The 14,917-nt window shown below is 36.7% G+C and overlaps 1 protein-coding gene across 2 annotated transcripts in view; it reads left to right on the top strand.

Annotated features, from left to right (window-relative positions):
• STXBP3 (syntaxin binding protein 3) overlaps positions 1 to 14,917 on the top strand; it is a 48,879-nt gene that overhangs the window by 9,311 nt on the left and 24,651 nt on the right. Inside the window, exons 2-6 of one of the 2 annotated variants that reach the window (XM_040232161.1) lie at positions 6,608 to 6,657; positions 7,271 to 7,352; positions 8,146 to 8,222; positions 10,957 to 11,035; positions 12,264 to 12,364. In XM_040232161.1, the coding sequence (XP_040088095.1) occupies positions 6,608 to 6,657; positions 7,271 to 7,352; positions 8,146 to 8,222; positions 10,957 to 11,035; positions 12,264 to 12,364 (389 nt within the window). The remainder of the gene's footprint in view (positions 1 to 6,607; positions 6,658 to 7,270; positions 7,353 to 8,145; positions 8,223 to 10,956; positions 11,036 to 12,263; positions 12,365 to 14,917) is intronic. The other variant, XM_040232162.1, reaches the window with a different exon arrangement.

Below are 14,917 nucleotides of genomic sequence, written 5' to 3'. Positions count from 1 at the left end.
TAGGTCATTAATTGGGTAGCATTTGGACTGGTGGAAGATTAATTTAGAGATTGGGTGAAGGCCAGTTGATGGAGGATGTTGAATAGTAGAATCTGGATTTTATTCTGAGGTAACAGAATTTGAGAGAATTTTGAAGTGGGTATTGAAGTGACAGGGCTGTGCTTCAGGAAGAGGACTCTTGACTGCAGTGTGGAAAACGTACTGGGGAAGGTAAAGGGGTTAAAGGTAGGGAGCAGGAAATCCAGATAGGAGATTATTGTAGTAATTCTGTGAGAGAGAGTAAGAATCAGGGCATTGGTAGTGATGGTGAAAGAGAAAGTGAAGTCGCTCAGTTGTGTCCGACTCTTTGTGATCCCATGGACTGTAGCCCACCAGGCTCCTCAGTCCATGGGATTTTCCAGGCAAGAGTACTGGAGTGGGTTGCCATTTCCTTCTCCAGGGGATCTTCCCAACCCAGGGATCGAACCCAGGTCTCCCGCATTGCAGGCAGACGCTTTACTGTCTGAGATGGTGGCAATCACCAAGAAGAACAATTGATACTGCCTAGTGATTAGAAGCGGAGAAGGCAATGGCACCCCACTCCAGTACTCTTGCCTGGAAAATCCCATGGATGGAGAAGCCTGGTAGGCTCCAGTCCATGGGGTCGCTAAGAGTCGGGCACGACTGAGTGACCTCACTTTTACTTTTCACCTTCATGCATTGGAGAAGGAAATGGCAACCCACTCCAGTGTTCTTGCCTGGAGAATCCCATGGACGGAGGAGCCTGGTAGGCTCCAGTCCGTGGGGTCACAGAGAGTCGGACACGACTGAAGTGACTTAGCAGCAGCAGTGATTAGAAGAAGGCAGTGGCACCCACTCCAATACTCTTGCCTAGAAAATCCCATGAACAGAGGAGCCTGGTGGGCTGCAGTCCATGGGGTTGCTGAGAGTAGGACACGACTGAGCACCTTCACTTTCACTTTTCCTTTCATGCATTGGAGAAGGAAATGGCAACCCACTCCAGTATTCTTGCCTGGAGAATCCCAGGAACAGGGGAGCCTGGTGGGCTGTCGTCTATGGGGTCGCACAGAGTTGGACACGACTGAAGCAGCAGCAGTGATTAGAAATGGAGAAAAGAGAAAATAGCTGAAGACAATGATTAAGATGACAATAAAACTCATAGAAGTGGAGACATCTAGAGCAGTTTTTAGGACATTTAATCTCAATTTGAGCCATGTGACTGCTTAAACCTGTATTGTGTAATTGAAAGAAGTACAAGGAGAGATGAGGATTTGTGGGAAAATGAAGGACTGCTGTGGATTAGCAGGAACTAGGGAGAAGTTGGTCAAAGAGTACAAGCTTCCAGTTCGAAGATGACTAAGTTCTGAGGATCTCATGCACAGCAATGTGACCATAGATAAAAATACTGTACTATATAATTGAAAGTTGCAGAGAGAATAGATCTTACATGTTCTCACCCCAAAAAAGAAATGGTATGTGAAGTGGTGGAGGTGTTAACTAATACTGCAGTCGTAATTATAGTGTAATATATGTGTATCAGATCAATACCTTGTTAACCTTAAAAGTTACACAATGTTATATGTGAGTTTATCTCAGTAAAGTTGGGGGGAAAAATTGAAGAACTGATCTGATAGATGAAACTTTGATGATGAACATGGTTTCTGAGGAAGAGTGTAGAGCAAGCAGAGCAAGAGTAAGAGAATTGAATCTTAGGATGTATACATATTTAGGGTACTAGAGAAATGGATTATGTGGTTAAATAATTTCCATTAATAATTAGAGGAAATACCTTTTTAGTTCTGTAATATTAGTTGATATGATTTCCTTGGACTACTCCAAACACATTTTACCTGTAACCAAATCACTTTTCATGGATGCCCCTAATCTCTGTCCACATACTGCTGCTGCTAAGTCGCTTCAGTCGTGTCCAACTCTGTGCGACCCCATAGACGACAGCCCACCAGGCTCTCCCGTCCCTGGGATTCTCCAGGCAAGAATACTGGAGTGGGCTGCCATTTCCTTCTCCAATGCATGAAAGTGAAAAGTGAAAGTGAAGTCACTCAGTCATGTCCGACTTAGCGACCCCATGGACTGCAGCCTACCAGGTTCCTCCATCCGTGGGATTTTCCAGGCAAGTGTACTGGAGTGGGTTGCCATTGCCTTCTATGTGTCCACATACTAGTTATCTCTTTATCATTTATTTTTGAGATGCTAGCACTTACTGGCTTGGTATCCTCAGATTCTAAGGTGGTACTGTCTAGTTAGAAATAAAAAGCAAGCCACATGTGTTACTTAAAATTTTCTAATAGCCAAAAAAATAAAAAGGTGAAATTAATTTTTTAAATATATTTTAGCTCGATATATCCAAAATGTTACCATTTAAATGTCTAATCAAATAAAATAACGATATTTTAGATTTCTTTTTTTATACTATGTCTTTGAAATCTGGTATCTATTTTGTACTTGCAGGACATCCCAATTCAGGCGAGCCACATTTCCAGTGCTCAGTAAGCCACATGTGATTAGTTTCTGCCATATAAAACAATGCCATTTCCAAGGTGTTAAAAGACCAGAATGATTTCTACTGGGGAGCTGTTCAGTCTGCTCCATCATAAATCCCATGAGCATTCATTCTTAAGAGAAAGACACAAATTTGGCAAAAATAAGCAAAATGTCTATGATTTTCTATTTGTTTTAGGTGTCTAGGAATAAAGCAAGCATATATAGGGAAGTACCATAATGTTTTAGTGTCTCAGTGCTACTTAAGAAAAGCCTTCCTCTCTGTCTGTAGAATACTAGAAAATACTGCTTTAGGCTTGAATTATGGTTAAATACTTCAGGCTTTTGCTGTAACTCTCATATAACTTCATAGTCTCCCCAGCAAACATATAAAAGCCCCTTAACTAATACGTTTTAACACTTTCAAACCTTCCCAAACACAGTAAAACCTTTAAGATCATAATTCTTATGAATATCAGTAACCCTTATCATATATACCCTCTACTTGGACATGTCATTTTTAACTCGATACCAAAAACTTTATGGTAAATTTCCAAATGTATAAAGTGAAACAAATAGAAATTAAACAGAAATGCATTGTATAAATATCTCATTATCAAGAATTAAGGAAAAACACAAGTTGCTATAATTTATATTTAATTTTACTACAGTTTTCAAAGTTAATTGCAAATTAATAAAACATTAAACATGGGAAATTTTTGTCTTACCAAGTAGAATAACATGTATTTATGTAGATTGCCTTTGTGTACTGTTTAATAATTTAAAATATATATTTTTAGATTAATTTTGAAAAATCATTGCAAGGAATACATTGCTAATATTTATTCATTATAAATCTGAATATTTGTATCCTAATGCTGTAACATTGGACTTTCTGTGTAGCTCAGTCAGTAAAGCATCTGCCTGCAATGCAGGAGACCTGGGTTCAATCCTGGGTTGGGAAGTTTCCCTGGAGAAGGAAATGGCAACCCACTCCAGTATTCTTGCCTGGAGAATCCCATGGACGGAAGAGCCTGGTAGGCTACAGTTCATGGGATCGCAAGACAGCACTATCTTTCTTGGGCTTCCCTGATAGCTCAGTTGGTAAAGAATCTGCCTGCAATGGAGGCAGTTTGATTCTTGGGTCAGGAAGATCCGCTGGAGAAGGGATAGGCTACCCACTCCCGTATTCTTGGGCTTTCCTGATGGCTCAGCTGGTAAAGAATAACCCAGCAATGTGGGAGGCCTGGGTTCCATCCCTGGGTTGGGAAGATCCTCTGGAGAAGAGAAGGGCTACCCACTCCAGTATTCTGGCCGGGAGAAATAGCAATAAACTCAGATACGCAGATGACACCACCCTTATGGCCGAAAGTGAAGAGGAACTAAAGAGCTTCTTGATAAAGGTGAAAGAGGAGAGTGAAAAGGCTGGCTTAAAACTCAGCATTCAGAAAGTGAAGATCATGGCATCTGGTTCCATCACTTCATGGCAAATAGATGGGGAAACAATGGAAACAGTGACAGACTATTTTCTTGGGCTCCAAAATCACTGCAGACAGTGACTGCAGCCATGAAATTAAAGGACAGTTGCTCCTTGAAAGAAAAGCTATGACCAACCTAGACAGTATATTAAAAAGCAGAGACATTACTTTGCTGACAAAAGTCCATCTAGTCAAAGCTGTGGTTTATCCAGTAGTCATGTATGGATGTGAGAGTTGGACTATAAAGAAAGCTGAGTACCAAAAAATTGATGCTTTTGTACTGTGGTGTTGGAGAAGACTCTTGAGAATCTCTTGGACTGCAAGGAGGTCAAACCAGTCCATCCTAAAGGAGATCAGTCCTGAATATTTACTGGAAGGACTGATGCCAAAGCTGAAACGCCCAATACTTTGGCCGCCTGATGTGAAGAACTGATTCTTTGGAAAAGACCCTGATGCTGGGAAAGATTGAAGGCAGGAGGAGAAGGGAACGACAGAGGATGAGATGGTTCGATGCCATCACTGACTCAATGGACATGAATTTGAGCAAGCTCCAGGAGTTGGTGATGGACAGGGAAGCCTGGCGTGCTGTAGTCCATGGAGTTGCAGAGTCCGGCACAGCTGAGCGACTGAACTGAATGCTGTAACACATTTTTTTAAATTGTAATGAAGTAAATCAGGAAGAATCTTACTTACCTGGTTGCATTTGTCAGATGTAATTTAGTAATGAGCTGGTTAGCGATTTTCCTGCAGGTTTTTGTTTTCATCTTGTTTACTTAGGATTTAAGTAGAGTTGGGGAAACCAAGTCAAATAATACTTTCAGAAATTTTTTCCAGATGTATTTATATAATTAAATATTATTGTTGTTTACTTGCCAAGTTGTGTCTGACTCTTTGCAACCTCATGGACTGCAGCACTCCAGGCTCCTTTGTCCTCTGCTGACTCCCAGAGTTTGCTCAAATTCTTGTGCATTGTATCAGTGATACTATCTAACCATCACTTCCTCTGCTGCCCCCTTCTCATTTTGCCTTCAGTCTTTCTCTGCATCAGGCTCTTTTCCAGTGAGTTTGCTTTTCACATCAGGTGGCCAAAACATTGGAGCTTCAACAACAGTACACAATGAATATTCATAGTTGATTTCCTTTATGACTAACTGATTTGATCTCCTTGCAATCCAAGGGACTCTCAAGATTCTTCTTTAGCACCACAATTCAAAAGCATCAGTTCTTTGGCACTCAGCCTTCTTTATGGTCCAACTCTCACATCCAATACTGGAAAAACCATAGCTTTGACCGTATGGACCTTTGTTGGCAAAGTGATATCTTTGCTTTGTAATACGCTGTCTCAGTTTATCATAGCTTTCCTTCCAAGGAGTGTCTTTTCATTTCATGGCTGTGGTCACTGTCCACAGTGATTTTGGAGCCCAAGAAAATATGTCCTTGCTTCCACTTTTTCCCTTTCTATTTGCCATGAAGTGATGGGACTGGATGCCCTGATCTTAGTTTTTTGAATGTTGAGTTTTAAGTCAGCTATTTCATTCTCCTCTTTGACCCTCATCAAGGCGTTCTTTAGTTCCTCTTCACTCTCTGCCATTAGAGTGGTATCATCTGTATATCTGAGGTTGTTAATACTTCTCCCAGCAATCTTAGTTCCATCTTGTGATTCATCCAGCCTGGCATTTCACATGATGTACTCTGCATATAAGTTAAATAAGCAGGATCATAGTATACAGTTTTGTCCTGCTCCTTTCCCAGTTTTCAACCAGTTGTTCCGTGTCCGATTGTAACTGTTTCTTCTTGACTCACATACAGATTGCTCAGGAGGCAGGTCAGGTGGTCTGGTAATCCCATCTCTTTAAGAATTTTTCCATTTGTTGTGATCCATACAGTCAAAGGTTTTATCGTAGTGGATGAAGCAGAATTAAATGTTTTCCTGGAACTCCCTTGCTTTCTCCATGATTCAGTAAACATAGACAATTTGATCTCTTGTTCCTCTGCCTCTTTGAAACCCAGCTTGAACATCTGGAAGTTCTCGGTTCACGTATTGCCTTCATGAATCACAGCCTTGTCTTGGTGAAGGGGCTTGCATAACTCAGTGAAGCTATGAGCCATGCTGTGCAAAGCTACCCGAGATGGGCAGGTCATGGTGAGAGTTCTGACAAAACATGCTCTGCTGGAGGAAGAAATGGCAACACACTCTAGTATTCTTGCCAGGAGAATCCCATGGACAGACGAACCCTGTGGGCTATAGTCCATGGGGTCTCAAAGAATCAGACACAACTGAGTGCCTGAGCCTCATGCACCAGAAAGAATGAAGTGGCTAGGCCAAAGTGGAAACAAAACTCAACTGTGGATGTGTCTGGGGCTGAAATGAAAAGTCCGATGCTGTAAAGGACAATAATTATATTAGCCTTATTAATAACATTTTTAGTCTCAAAAGTTAAAATATATTACAGTTTAAATGTACCATATAGGTTAAGTATTAAAGAGAACTGATTTTTACTCATATATATGTAAAGCTGAGCAATTATGAAGCTGAGCAATTCCAAGTGATATTTCCCAGCCATCTTGAACATTTTGAGTAGTTCTAACAATTTATTAAGATTCCTAAGTAGTTCTCTTTTTCTTTGCAGAGATAAAAGCAACAGTGTTTGATGACTGCAAGAAAGAAGGCGAATGGAAGGTAGAATTTACATATTCACATAGAATTTGTATAACACTAGAAACCTTTATTGAGGGCTTGTACATATTTTTTACTTATTACACTTGTATGAAAGTACAGAGTTAGAAGCATAGTGTTTGCCTTCAAATCCCAGCTTTACCTCCTATTAGCTGTGGCTTCTTGAGCAAATTACTTGATGTCTCTATGCCTCTGTTCCTTTATCTGTAAAATAGAGATGGTAGTACCTCATAGAGTAGTTATAAATATTAAATTAATTAATTCATGTAAAGTGCTTAGAACAGTGCCTAGAACAATTATTCCACCACAAGCAGCACTTTATGATTTTAAGAAAATTTGATGTTCAACATAACATACATTTGAAGTGAACAAAGTCTGCTTCAAAGTGAAAATTTTGCTTATGTATAATATTATATGACCATATATTGAGGAAATAAATTTCTAAGTCATGAAAGTTAAATGAGTTGAGATAATTTTGCTTGCTCTCCTGATATTTTAATTTTATGTTATAAAAAAGGTTATGAATTTGAGTATATTTAATGCACTAAATTCTGTCTTTTGTGAATTCTTGGCAGTCAATTGCTTATACTATTGCTTAATTTATATTCATTTTAAGATATTGCTTCTAGATGAATTTACCACTAAGCTTTTGGCATCATGTTGCAAAATGACAGATCTTCTAGCAGAGGGTATAACTGGTAAGTATTTCAAATATTCACCATGAAAAACTGTTTTTTTTATTATGATAGGGAGAGTTTAAAGTATTAATAAATTTTAGTTAGTAATTGTGTTTCTCAGGGGATTATGTCTTATTTTTTTAGTAACTCTAGCTATAATAATTATTTGGACACTCTTCTTTTTGTGAATCTTCAGAATAACTTCTGTAAGTCAAGATTTTTCCCCTCAGATGAGACATATAATTAAGCACCCCTAACCAAGACTAAGTCAGTTGCCTTATTGAGTTTGTTCTTCAAATTTTTTATTGTTATATATATTTGTTATAGTTTTGTATGTTGATGCAGTAAGTTTACTTCAGTATTTTGGCTGATGTTTGTGGTTTTCATGTTTTGTTTTTAAATGGATAGTAAGATTTATGTCATAAAATCAACTTTTGTGCATATTTCCAAGTATGTAATACTGACTTTTTAACCTTCTCTTTATTACCTAGAAATGAGGCAACTGCAAATTTAAATCAGCTTTAGTGTAGGGTTATGAAAAATAACACTGCCACAGTTGCTGTCTTCCACCAGGCAGGAATGTGTTAATGAGATTTTAATTTTTCTTACATTTTGGGGAAAGTATCAATATCTTGTAATATTCATAATCATATTATCATCCAAAACTCATCATTGTTTAACTCATTTATTTAAATTTGCTCTTCATAATAGACTTTTAAAGACAGATATTAAATACCATAATTTGTAATGTGAAAACTGAGACTCCAAGTCAAATATAATTCTTTTGTTTATATTTTGGACTTTTTTTTGTTAGTTGTGGAGAATATTTATAAAAATCGAGAACCTGTCAGACAAATGAAAGCTCTTTATTTTATCTCTCCAACATCAAAGGTGAGTGTTTTAAATCTAAACAGTATGTTCTTCAAAACTTTAACCATAGATGTGATTTTCTCTTAGAAAATTTAAAGTAATAAAATGTCCTTTATTAGACAGGTAGTGTTATAAACTAGTTTGTGTAAGAAAATCTTTCTGAGTTAGAAGATTGTTTTATTTGCTTTATTCTCAATGGGAATATATGTGAAAGAATTCCTTTCTCCCCCTATATGAAAGCAGAATTTATTTGTATAAAACAATAGAGTTTCAAAAAAATAGGTTTCTTTCAATAATTTGGTACTCATGTAGTTTCTAGTCAACCATGATTTTAGGAGAATGGAAGTGTATGTAAAAGAAATAGTCTTGGATTAATCTTTCATTAATGTTAGTTACTTCCCTATGGCATACACACATGTATGTGTATACACACATATATGCATGTATATATATTTTTTATGGGAAAGGAATTTTTAAAATTTATAATCTAACCATGATTTAATTCATACTTAAAGTCAAGCTTTTAGAGTTATATAAAGTATCAGATTCATTTATTCTGTATAGTATCTGAGAGTGCATTTTCCAACACATCCTTTGTCTTATTCTTAGAATAAAAATGTTAATTTTACAATTCCAGTTTCATTTCTTCTAACTCTAGCAGACAGTAGGGAAAAACCCAGATATTTACAATATAATCTCTACATGTTGGCTGCTGGTAGATTTTAATGACATTTTGTATCTTATCTGTAATATAATGTTATAAGAAAATTTATGCTCAGAAAAAAATGAAAGTTAAAAGCACCATTTTCACATACTAAATTTGCAGAAGGATTAAAAAAAGTGTGTGTATATATTTAGACATTTATTTATTTGTCTTATCTATGTATCTTATCTAGCTCTTAGTATGCATTATCAATGGATAATGGAGCAGAAACTACTATATACTGCTAGTGGGAGTATAGATTAATACAGCCATTTTGGAAAATAATTCACCATATCAGAACCTTAAAATGTTCTGAATCGTAAAATTTATTGTTAAAAAAAAATCCAGAGAAATTCTTAGTATTAACACGTAATGGTAGGAAAGACCATGTGACCATTGAAAATGAGATTTCTAGAAAATTTTAATGATCTGTGTAAGTGTTCATTTTTAATGTAAGTGACAGAAAGCAGGATACAAAATTAAGTATTCAGGAAAGGATCAAAGAATTCATAGAAAATGATATCTAAGTGTGACTCCTTTATCTCCCACAACCAACTCCAGTTTCTCTTCCTGTCCCGAATCAATTATCTTTTGGGTCCTATAGACCTATGGGTGCATGTGAGGCCTTGGGCTCTTTGGGCACTTGTAGAGAAACTTGGTGTGAGATTTCCTTCCTCAGGGGGTGGGCAAGCATCTGGAGACTAGCTACAGAGAGTTTCAGGCAAGGGTCATGAAATGACAGATTTTAGGAAGAGTTGGTTATAAGAGATCTGTGAACATGAAGTTGCTCAGTCGTGTCTGACTCTTTGCGACCCCGTGGACTGCAGCCCACCAGGCTCCTCAGCCCATGGGGTTCTCCAGGCAAGAATCCTGGAGTGGGTTGCCATTTCCTTCTCCAGGGGATCTTCCCGACCCAGGGATAGAACCCAGGTCTCCTGCATTGCAGGCAGACGCTTTAACCACCAGGGAAGCTAGGGAAAGGTCAGATGGGTGGTTTGTTTTCTTTTATACTTATAGCCCTCAGGAGGAGAAACCTGTTTACCTTCTTCTTATGGTACTGCCTCTCTTTAGGTTACTCCAACAACTACACCTAAGTGTTAGCTGAGCTGACATAGAAGCAACCACACATCGAAGTGGGTCAAGTGACCAGAGAGAGAAGGTTTAGTAAGAATGAGAAAAGGATACATATAGCAAAATACAGGAGCTTGGAAGGAAGGGTGATAATCTGAACAGAAAATAGTACACTTAAGAGTTTGGTGTAACATGTAAAAACTTTCTGAAGCTCTGAAGTATATTTTCTTAGTTAAGTAGTTGACTGTAGAGGAGGATAATCATTGTGGAAATTTTAATAGATAGTCTGGAAGATAAAAACGAAGTATCTCAAAGCAAAAAAAAATCATGGAAATCATGGTGGGAAAGATAAGAGATTTGCAGGATACATTAATGAGCTCTAACAGAAATAAACTGGTTGTAGGAGTTGCAGGGAGACAGAAAGGAACAGATGGATGAGAAGATTAAATTGTTTGTTTTTGCTTTCAGACTGTTGTATCTTGAAAACTACCAGCAGAGAGGCAGATACTGTTAGAGTATATTACCCGCTTTCCCTCCTCCTTGTATCTGCTAACCTTTTAGTCTTTCATTCTAATCCCTCTTGGCAATTTTAGCGCTTAGCTCACTGGCAGTCTCTTTAGCACTTCTCCAGTAATAGTCTCGATGGTTTCATTATCTGTGTAGGTAATACTACCCAGTACATTCATTTTCTTCCAGTAGTCTTGTCTTCTATGTTGCTTCAGCTTCTTAGTCACTTGACCATTCTTAGGTCTCCTCATCACCAAAAGAGCACTCTCTGTTCATATATCTTACCTTACTACTTATTACACTTCTCACTATAAATGGCCAGATAACATAGCATCTTAAAAAATCAGTTTGTAAGTTACAGTTTTGACAGTTAAGGTTTTACTTTTATCGTCAAAATAATCTTAGTTATTTCAAAAATAGCACATTTAAATTAGTATTTGATAAAATGTATATTAACATCCAACCTTTTTTCAGTCTGTAGACTGTTTTTTACGTGATTTTGGAGCTAAATCAGAGCACAAATATAAAGCAGCGTATATCTACTTCACTGACTGTAAGTAGCTTTGTAAAAGTTATTGCTTCGTTATTTCAAATCCTACTAATTATGAAATATTTCTTATGCTAATTTTAATAATAGTGACTTTCTATATATTGTTCGTTCTAGTTAAGGTAGAAAGAATCTAAAAATGTAAGGTTATTTCTATCCTAATTCATGATAAGGTGATAGAAAATTAAATCATTCCAAACTAGTTTCAAAAGATGGTCATTTTTGCTGGTTTACAGGGGAGAGGGGTTTGACGGAGAGAGCTATCTCTCAAATTCTGTTCCAATAACAGAGAATTCTTCTTTAAATCAAAGTTACAACTGGGGATTTGACTGTATAATAAAGTATATTATAAGACCCTTTGGGAGATGCAGTGAAGAAACTGTCATCTGTTTGCTAACAGTAAGGGAGAAAATCTATTACATTTCTTTTTCTATACTGTAGATTCAAATAAAAAGCAGCTTTCTAGCTTATTTTTCCTGTAAATTATTATTTATCTCATACCTAGCAGCAGTTTGCATTTTACAAAATGCCATATCATAAGTATTTGCCATTTAAGTAACCTTGTTACACAGAAATCATGTTTATGGAGTTGATAAACTTTAATGTATGAAGCTTCTTTTAATTTAAGGAATCTTGAAATTAAAGAACATCATGTTAAAAGATAGAAGCCAATGGTTAATACTCCAGCCTAGATTTAGTGAAACTATAAGCAGTTATGTAAAAGGCAGGGGCAAGGGGACGACGGCTCTAGGGTGCAGAATTTACTAGTTTGGAGGCTTAGAATTTCCTCACATTGAAGAAGGCCCTGTAATGCAAGGAAAGATGAAAACTTTGTACAGCGGCAACACTTAGTGGCAGATATAGAAAAGTGTGAATGCCTAAGAAGCTCTAAAAGTCCTTCAAAAGTTTATTAAGTCCTTAGTTTGGACTTGATTTTCCTTCCTGACAATTTTAGCTTGCTGTGTTAACAGCTCTGTAAGGAAACACATCTTGGTTATGGTGGATATGAATGGGGAAAATGGAATTTCTGTTACAGTGCTCATTACTAGAATTTATCTGCTGTATAAAGTGAAAAGCAGTATTTACATATTATCTCTGTCCTCATAGTAAATTACTTTGTGAAAATCAGTAATTATATATAAAAATAAATATTCTTGGATATTGGAATGACTTATTCAAAAGAATGAAAATTTAAATGCAGTTATATATTGTGATTTTTTTTTCCTCCTCTCAGTCTGCCCTGACAGTCTCTTTAACAAAATTAAGGCTTCTTGCTCCAAGTCAGTAAGAAGATGTAAAGAAATAAATATTTCCTTCATTCCACTTGAATCTCAGGTACTTTCTACTTTTATTTTTTAAATGTTTTATTAAAAAAATTTTTTTTGAGCATTGAAAGGCTTATTACAAGTGTCAAGCAAGGAGAATGGACAGCTTGTGCTTAGAGTAAAACTCCTTTTATTTTGGATTATTATAAACTAAAATTAAAAAGAGTTTTACTCTAAGCACAAGCTGCCCATTCTCTTTGTTTGACCCTTGTAATAACGATTTTAAAATGCAGTTTTATGAACTTATTTGCTAAAAGGACTTATCCTATCGATATTTTATGTGTTGTGTATTTGATTAATTTTAAACAATCCACAAATAAGCATTTACTCTGATGAAGGGAGGAACATGAGTACTAAATTGGAATATAGCATTAATAGTAAAAGTGGACTTAAATTTCACATCTCTAAGTCCTGTGTATGTTAGATTTTGAAATCAAAAGATTTTGAGCATAATCTTTGTTAAATGACTCCAAAGAAAAATGTTTATATTCTGTAACCATTTGTGATATTAAAACAAAATTCTTCAGTAAACTTTTTACACAACATTATATAAACTATCATTTATTTTAATTTATAAAATGAAGGATTCTCATAGATTTGATTTGCCTTTGAAATAGTTAATGAGCCTTCAATTAATAATAATAATAATTGCAAACACATAGTACTTTCTCTGTCAGATGCTTTCCTAAATGCTTTACATAAGTGTATTCATGTAATCTTCACAGTTGCCCTATGAATAGATGGTAATTCTGTCTCCATTTTAAAGATGAGGAAGTCAAAGTGGTTAAGTAACTTGCCCTAATCACACAGTTAGTGTATTGTTTAGCTCTGTTCTCTGTGTTTGGATTCTAACATTTTGTAGAATTGGAATAGTTTACTATTTCTTAGAACCATAAGGTTGATATTTTAAGAAATAAAAAGGTCCTGGATAATGAATTTTTCTTTTAAGCTATTGCTGTTTTTGATGAAGGCCATAATCAAAATCGTAAAATCTTTAGATATCTGTTTAACATTAAATTGTTTTCTTAAAGTAACAAAGGTTACTTTAAGATTTTTTTCCTTTAATATATTATGTGCTACTGCTACTGCTAAGTCGCTTCAGTCGTGTCCGACTCTGTGCGACCTCAGAGATGGCAGCGCACCAAGCTCCGCCATCCCTGGGATTGTCCAGTCAAAAATACTGGAGTGGGTTTCCATTTCCTTCTCCAAAGCATGAAAGTGAAAAGTGAAAGTGAAGTCACTCAGTTGTGTCCGACTCCTAGCAACCCCATGGATTGCAGCCTACCAGGCTCCTCCATCCATGGGATTTTCCAGGCAAGAGTACTGGAGTGGGTTGCCATTTCCTTCTCCAAAGCATGAAAATGAAAAGTGAAAGTGAAGTTGCTCAGTCATGTCCAACTCCTAGCAACCCCATGGACTGCAGCCTACCAGGCTCCTCCGTTCATGGGATTTTCCAGGCAACAGTACTGGAGTGGGGTGCCATTGCCTTCTCCAGATATATTATGTAAGTTTAGTTTAGTACTCTAGAAAGTGAGAATAGCCTCAGTGCAGAGATACAGAAGCAGAAAAGTGCAAGAAAGCAGCAGGATTATGGATTATTAGGGGTAATGGTATGATAAATAAGTCTGTAGGTAGGAGGCACCAGGTTCCATCAAGAATGATGGTAGAAAATGGGCAGATACAGAAGAGTACCAAAGTCTTTAAGGAAAAGTAGAAGTTGAGAGATCATTGAAGGGAAATTGGTAGTCAGATACGATAGTCTTCCAAAGAAGAGAAGTTGTACATTAAACATATTTAGAAGTTGCATGGAGAGAAAAGTGGCTGACTTCTCCTAAGTCCGTGAGTCAAAGGGATTAAAGAAAACTCTTTCCCTTTCAAAGGGTTTAATTAATACTATCACATATAAATTAGGACAATTAGATGAAAAGCATCAATATAAGAAAGTTTGTTTACATTGGACCTTAGGGAGTACAAAAAATCTGGTATAGTTAGTGGAGAAGGTGCTAGATTGTGTCTAGATAGAAATAGATCTAAGCTAGTTATAATTTAGCAAGAAAAGTAAATGGAAGTTGTGAGTGGGGGTAACAGAGAATTCCTGTATTTAAGGAACTGGTTGTGGGTCATGGAGATGAAGAAAGCATTTGGTAATAGTCTAAAGGAACACATCATTTTGGTGATGGAAAGTAGCGGGAGGAGAGGGAAGGAAAGGCAAGATGTGAGTGTAGAAAGAAAACCAGCTCCAGAGTTCTACTTGGCTCATTGGAGTATTAGATAATAACTTAGATTAATTTAAGATGTGGTAACAAATCTCCAAATCTCAGTGTTTCACAACAACTAAGTTTATTTCTCATTCATGTTATTGTCCAGTGTGGTTTGACTAGGTCTTTGCTCTGTATCCTCTTCATTCTGGGATGTAAGCTGAAGGAGTGGAGTTAACTCTTTTCTGAGACATAGCAGAAAAAAAAGAGAAATGGTGGAGCCATACAATGGCTTTTAAGGCTTCTGCAGGGAAGTAGGCACATGTCACTTCTGTTCACATTCCAATGACCATAGATAGCCTGAT

The sequence above is a fragment of the Oryx dammah genome, unplaced genomic scaffold, assembly GCF_014754425.2.
Source record: "Oryx dammah isolate SB20612 unplaced genomic scaffold, SCBI_Odam_1.1 HiC_scaffold_28, whole genome shotgun sequence".
In the NCBI taxonomy this organism is placed as follows: Eukaryota; Metazoa; Chordata; class Mammalia; order Artiodactyla; family Bovidae; genus Oryx; species Oryx dammah.
This window is presented reverse-complemented; position numbering and strand designations above follow the sequence as displayed.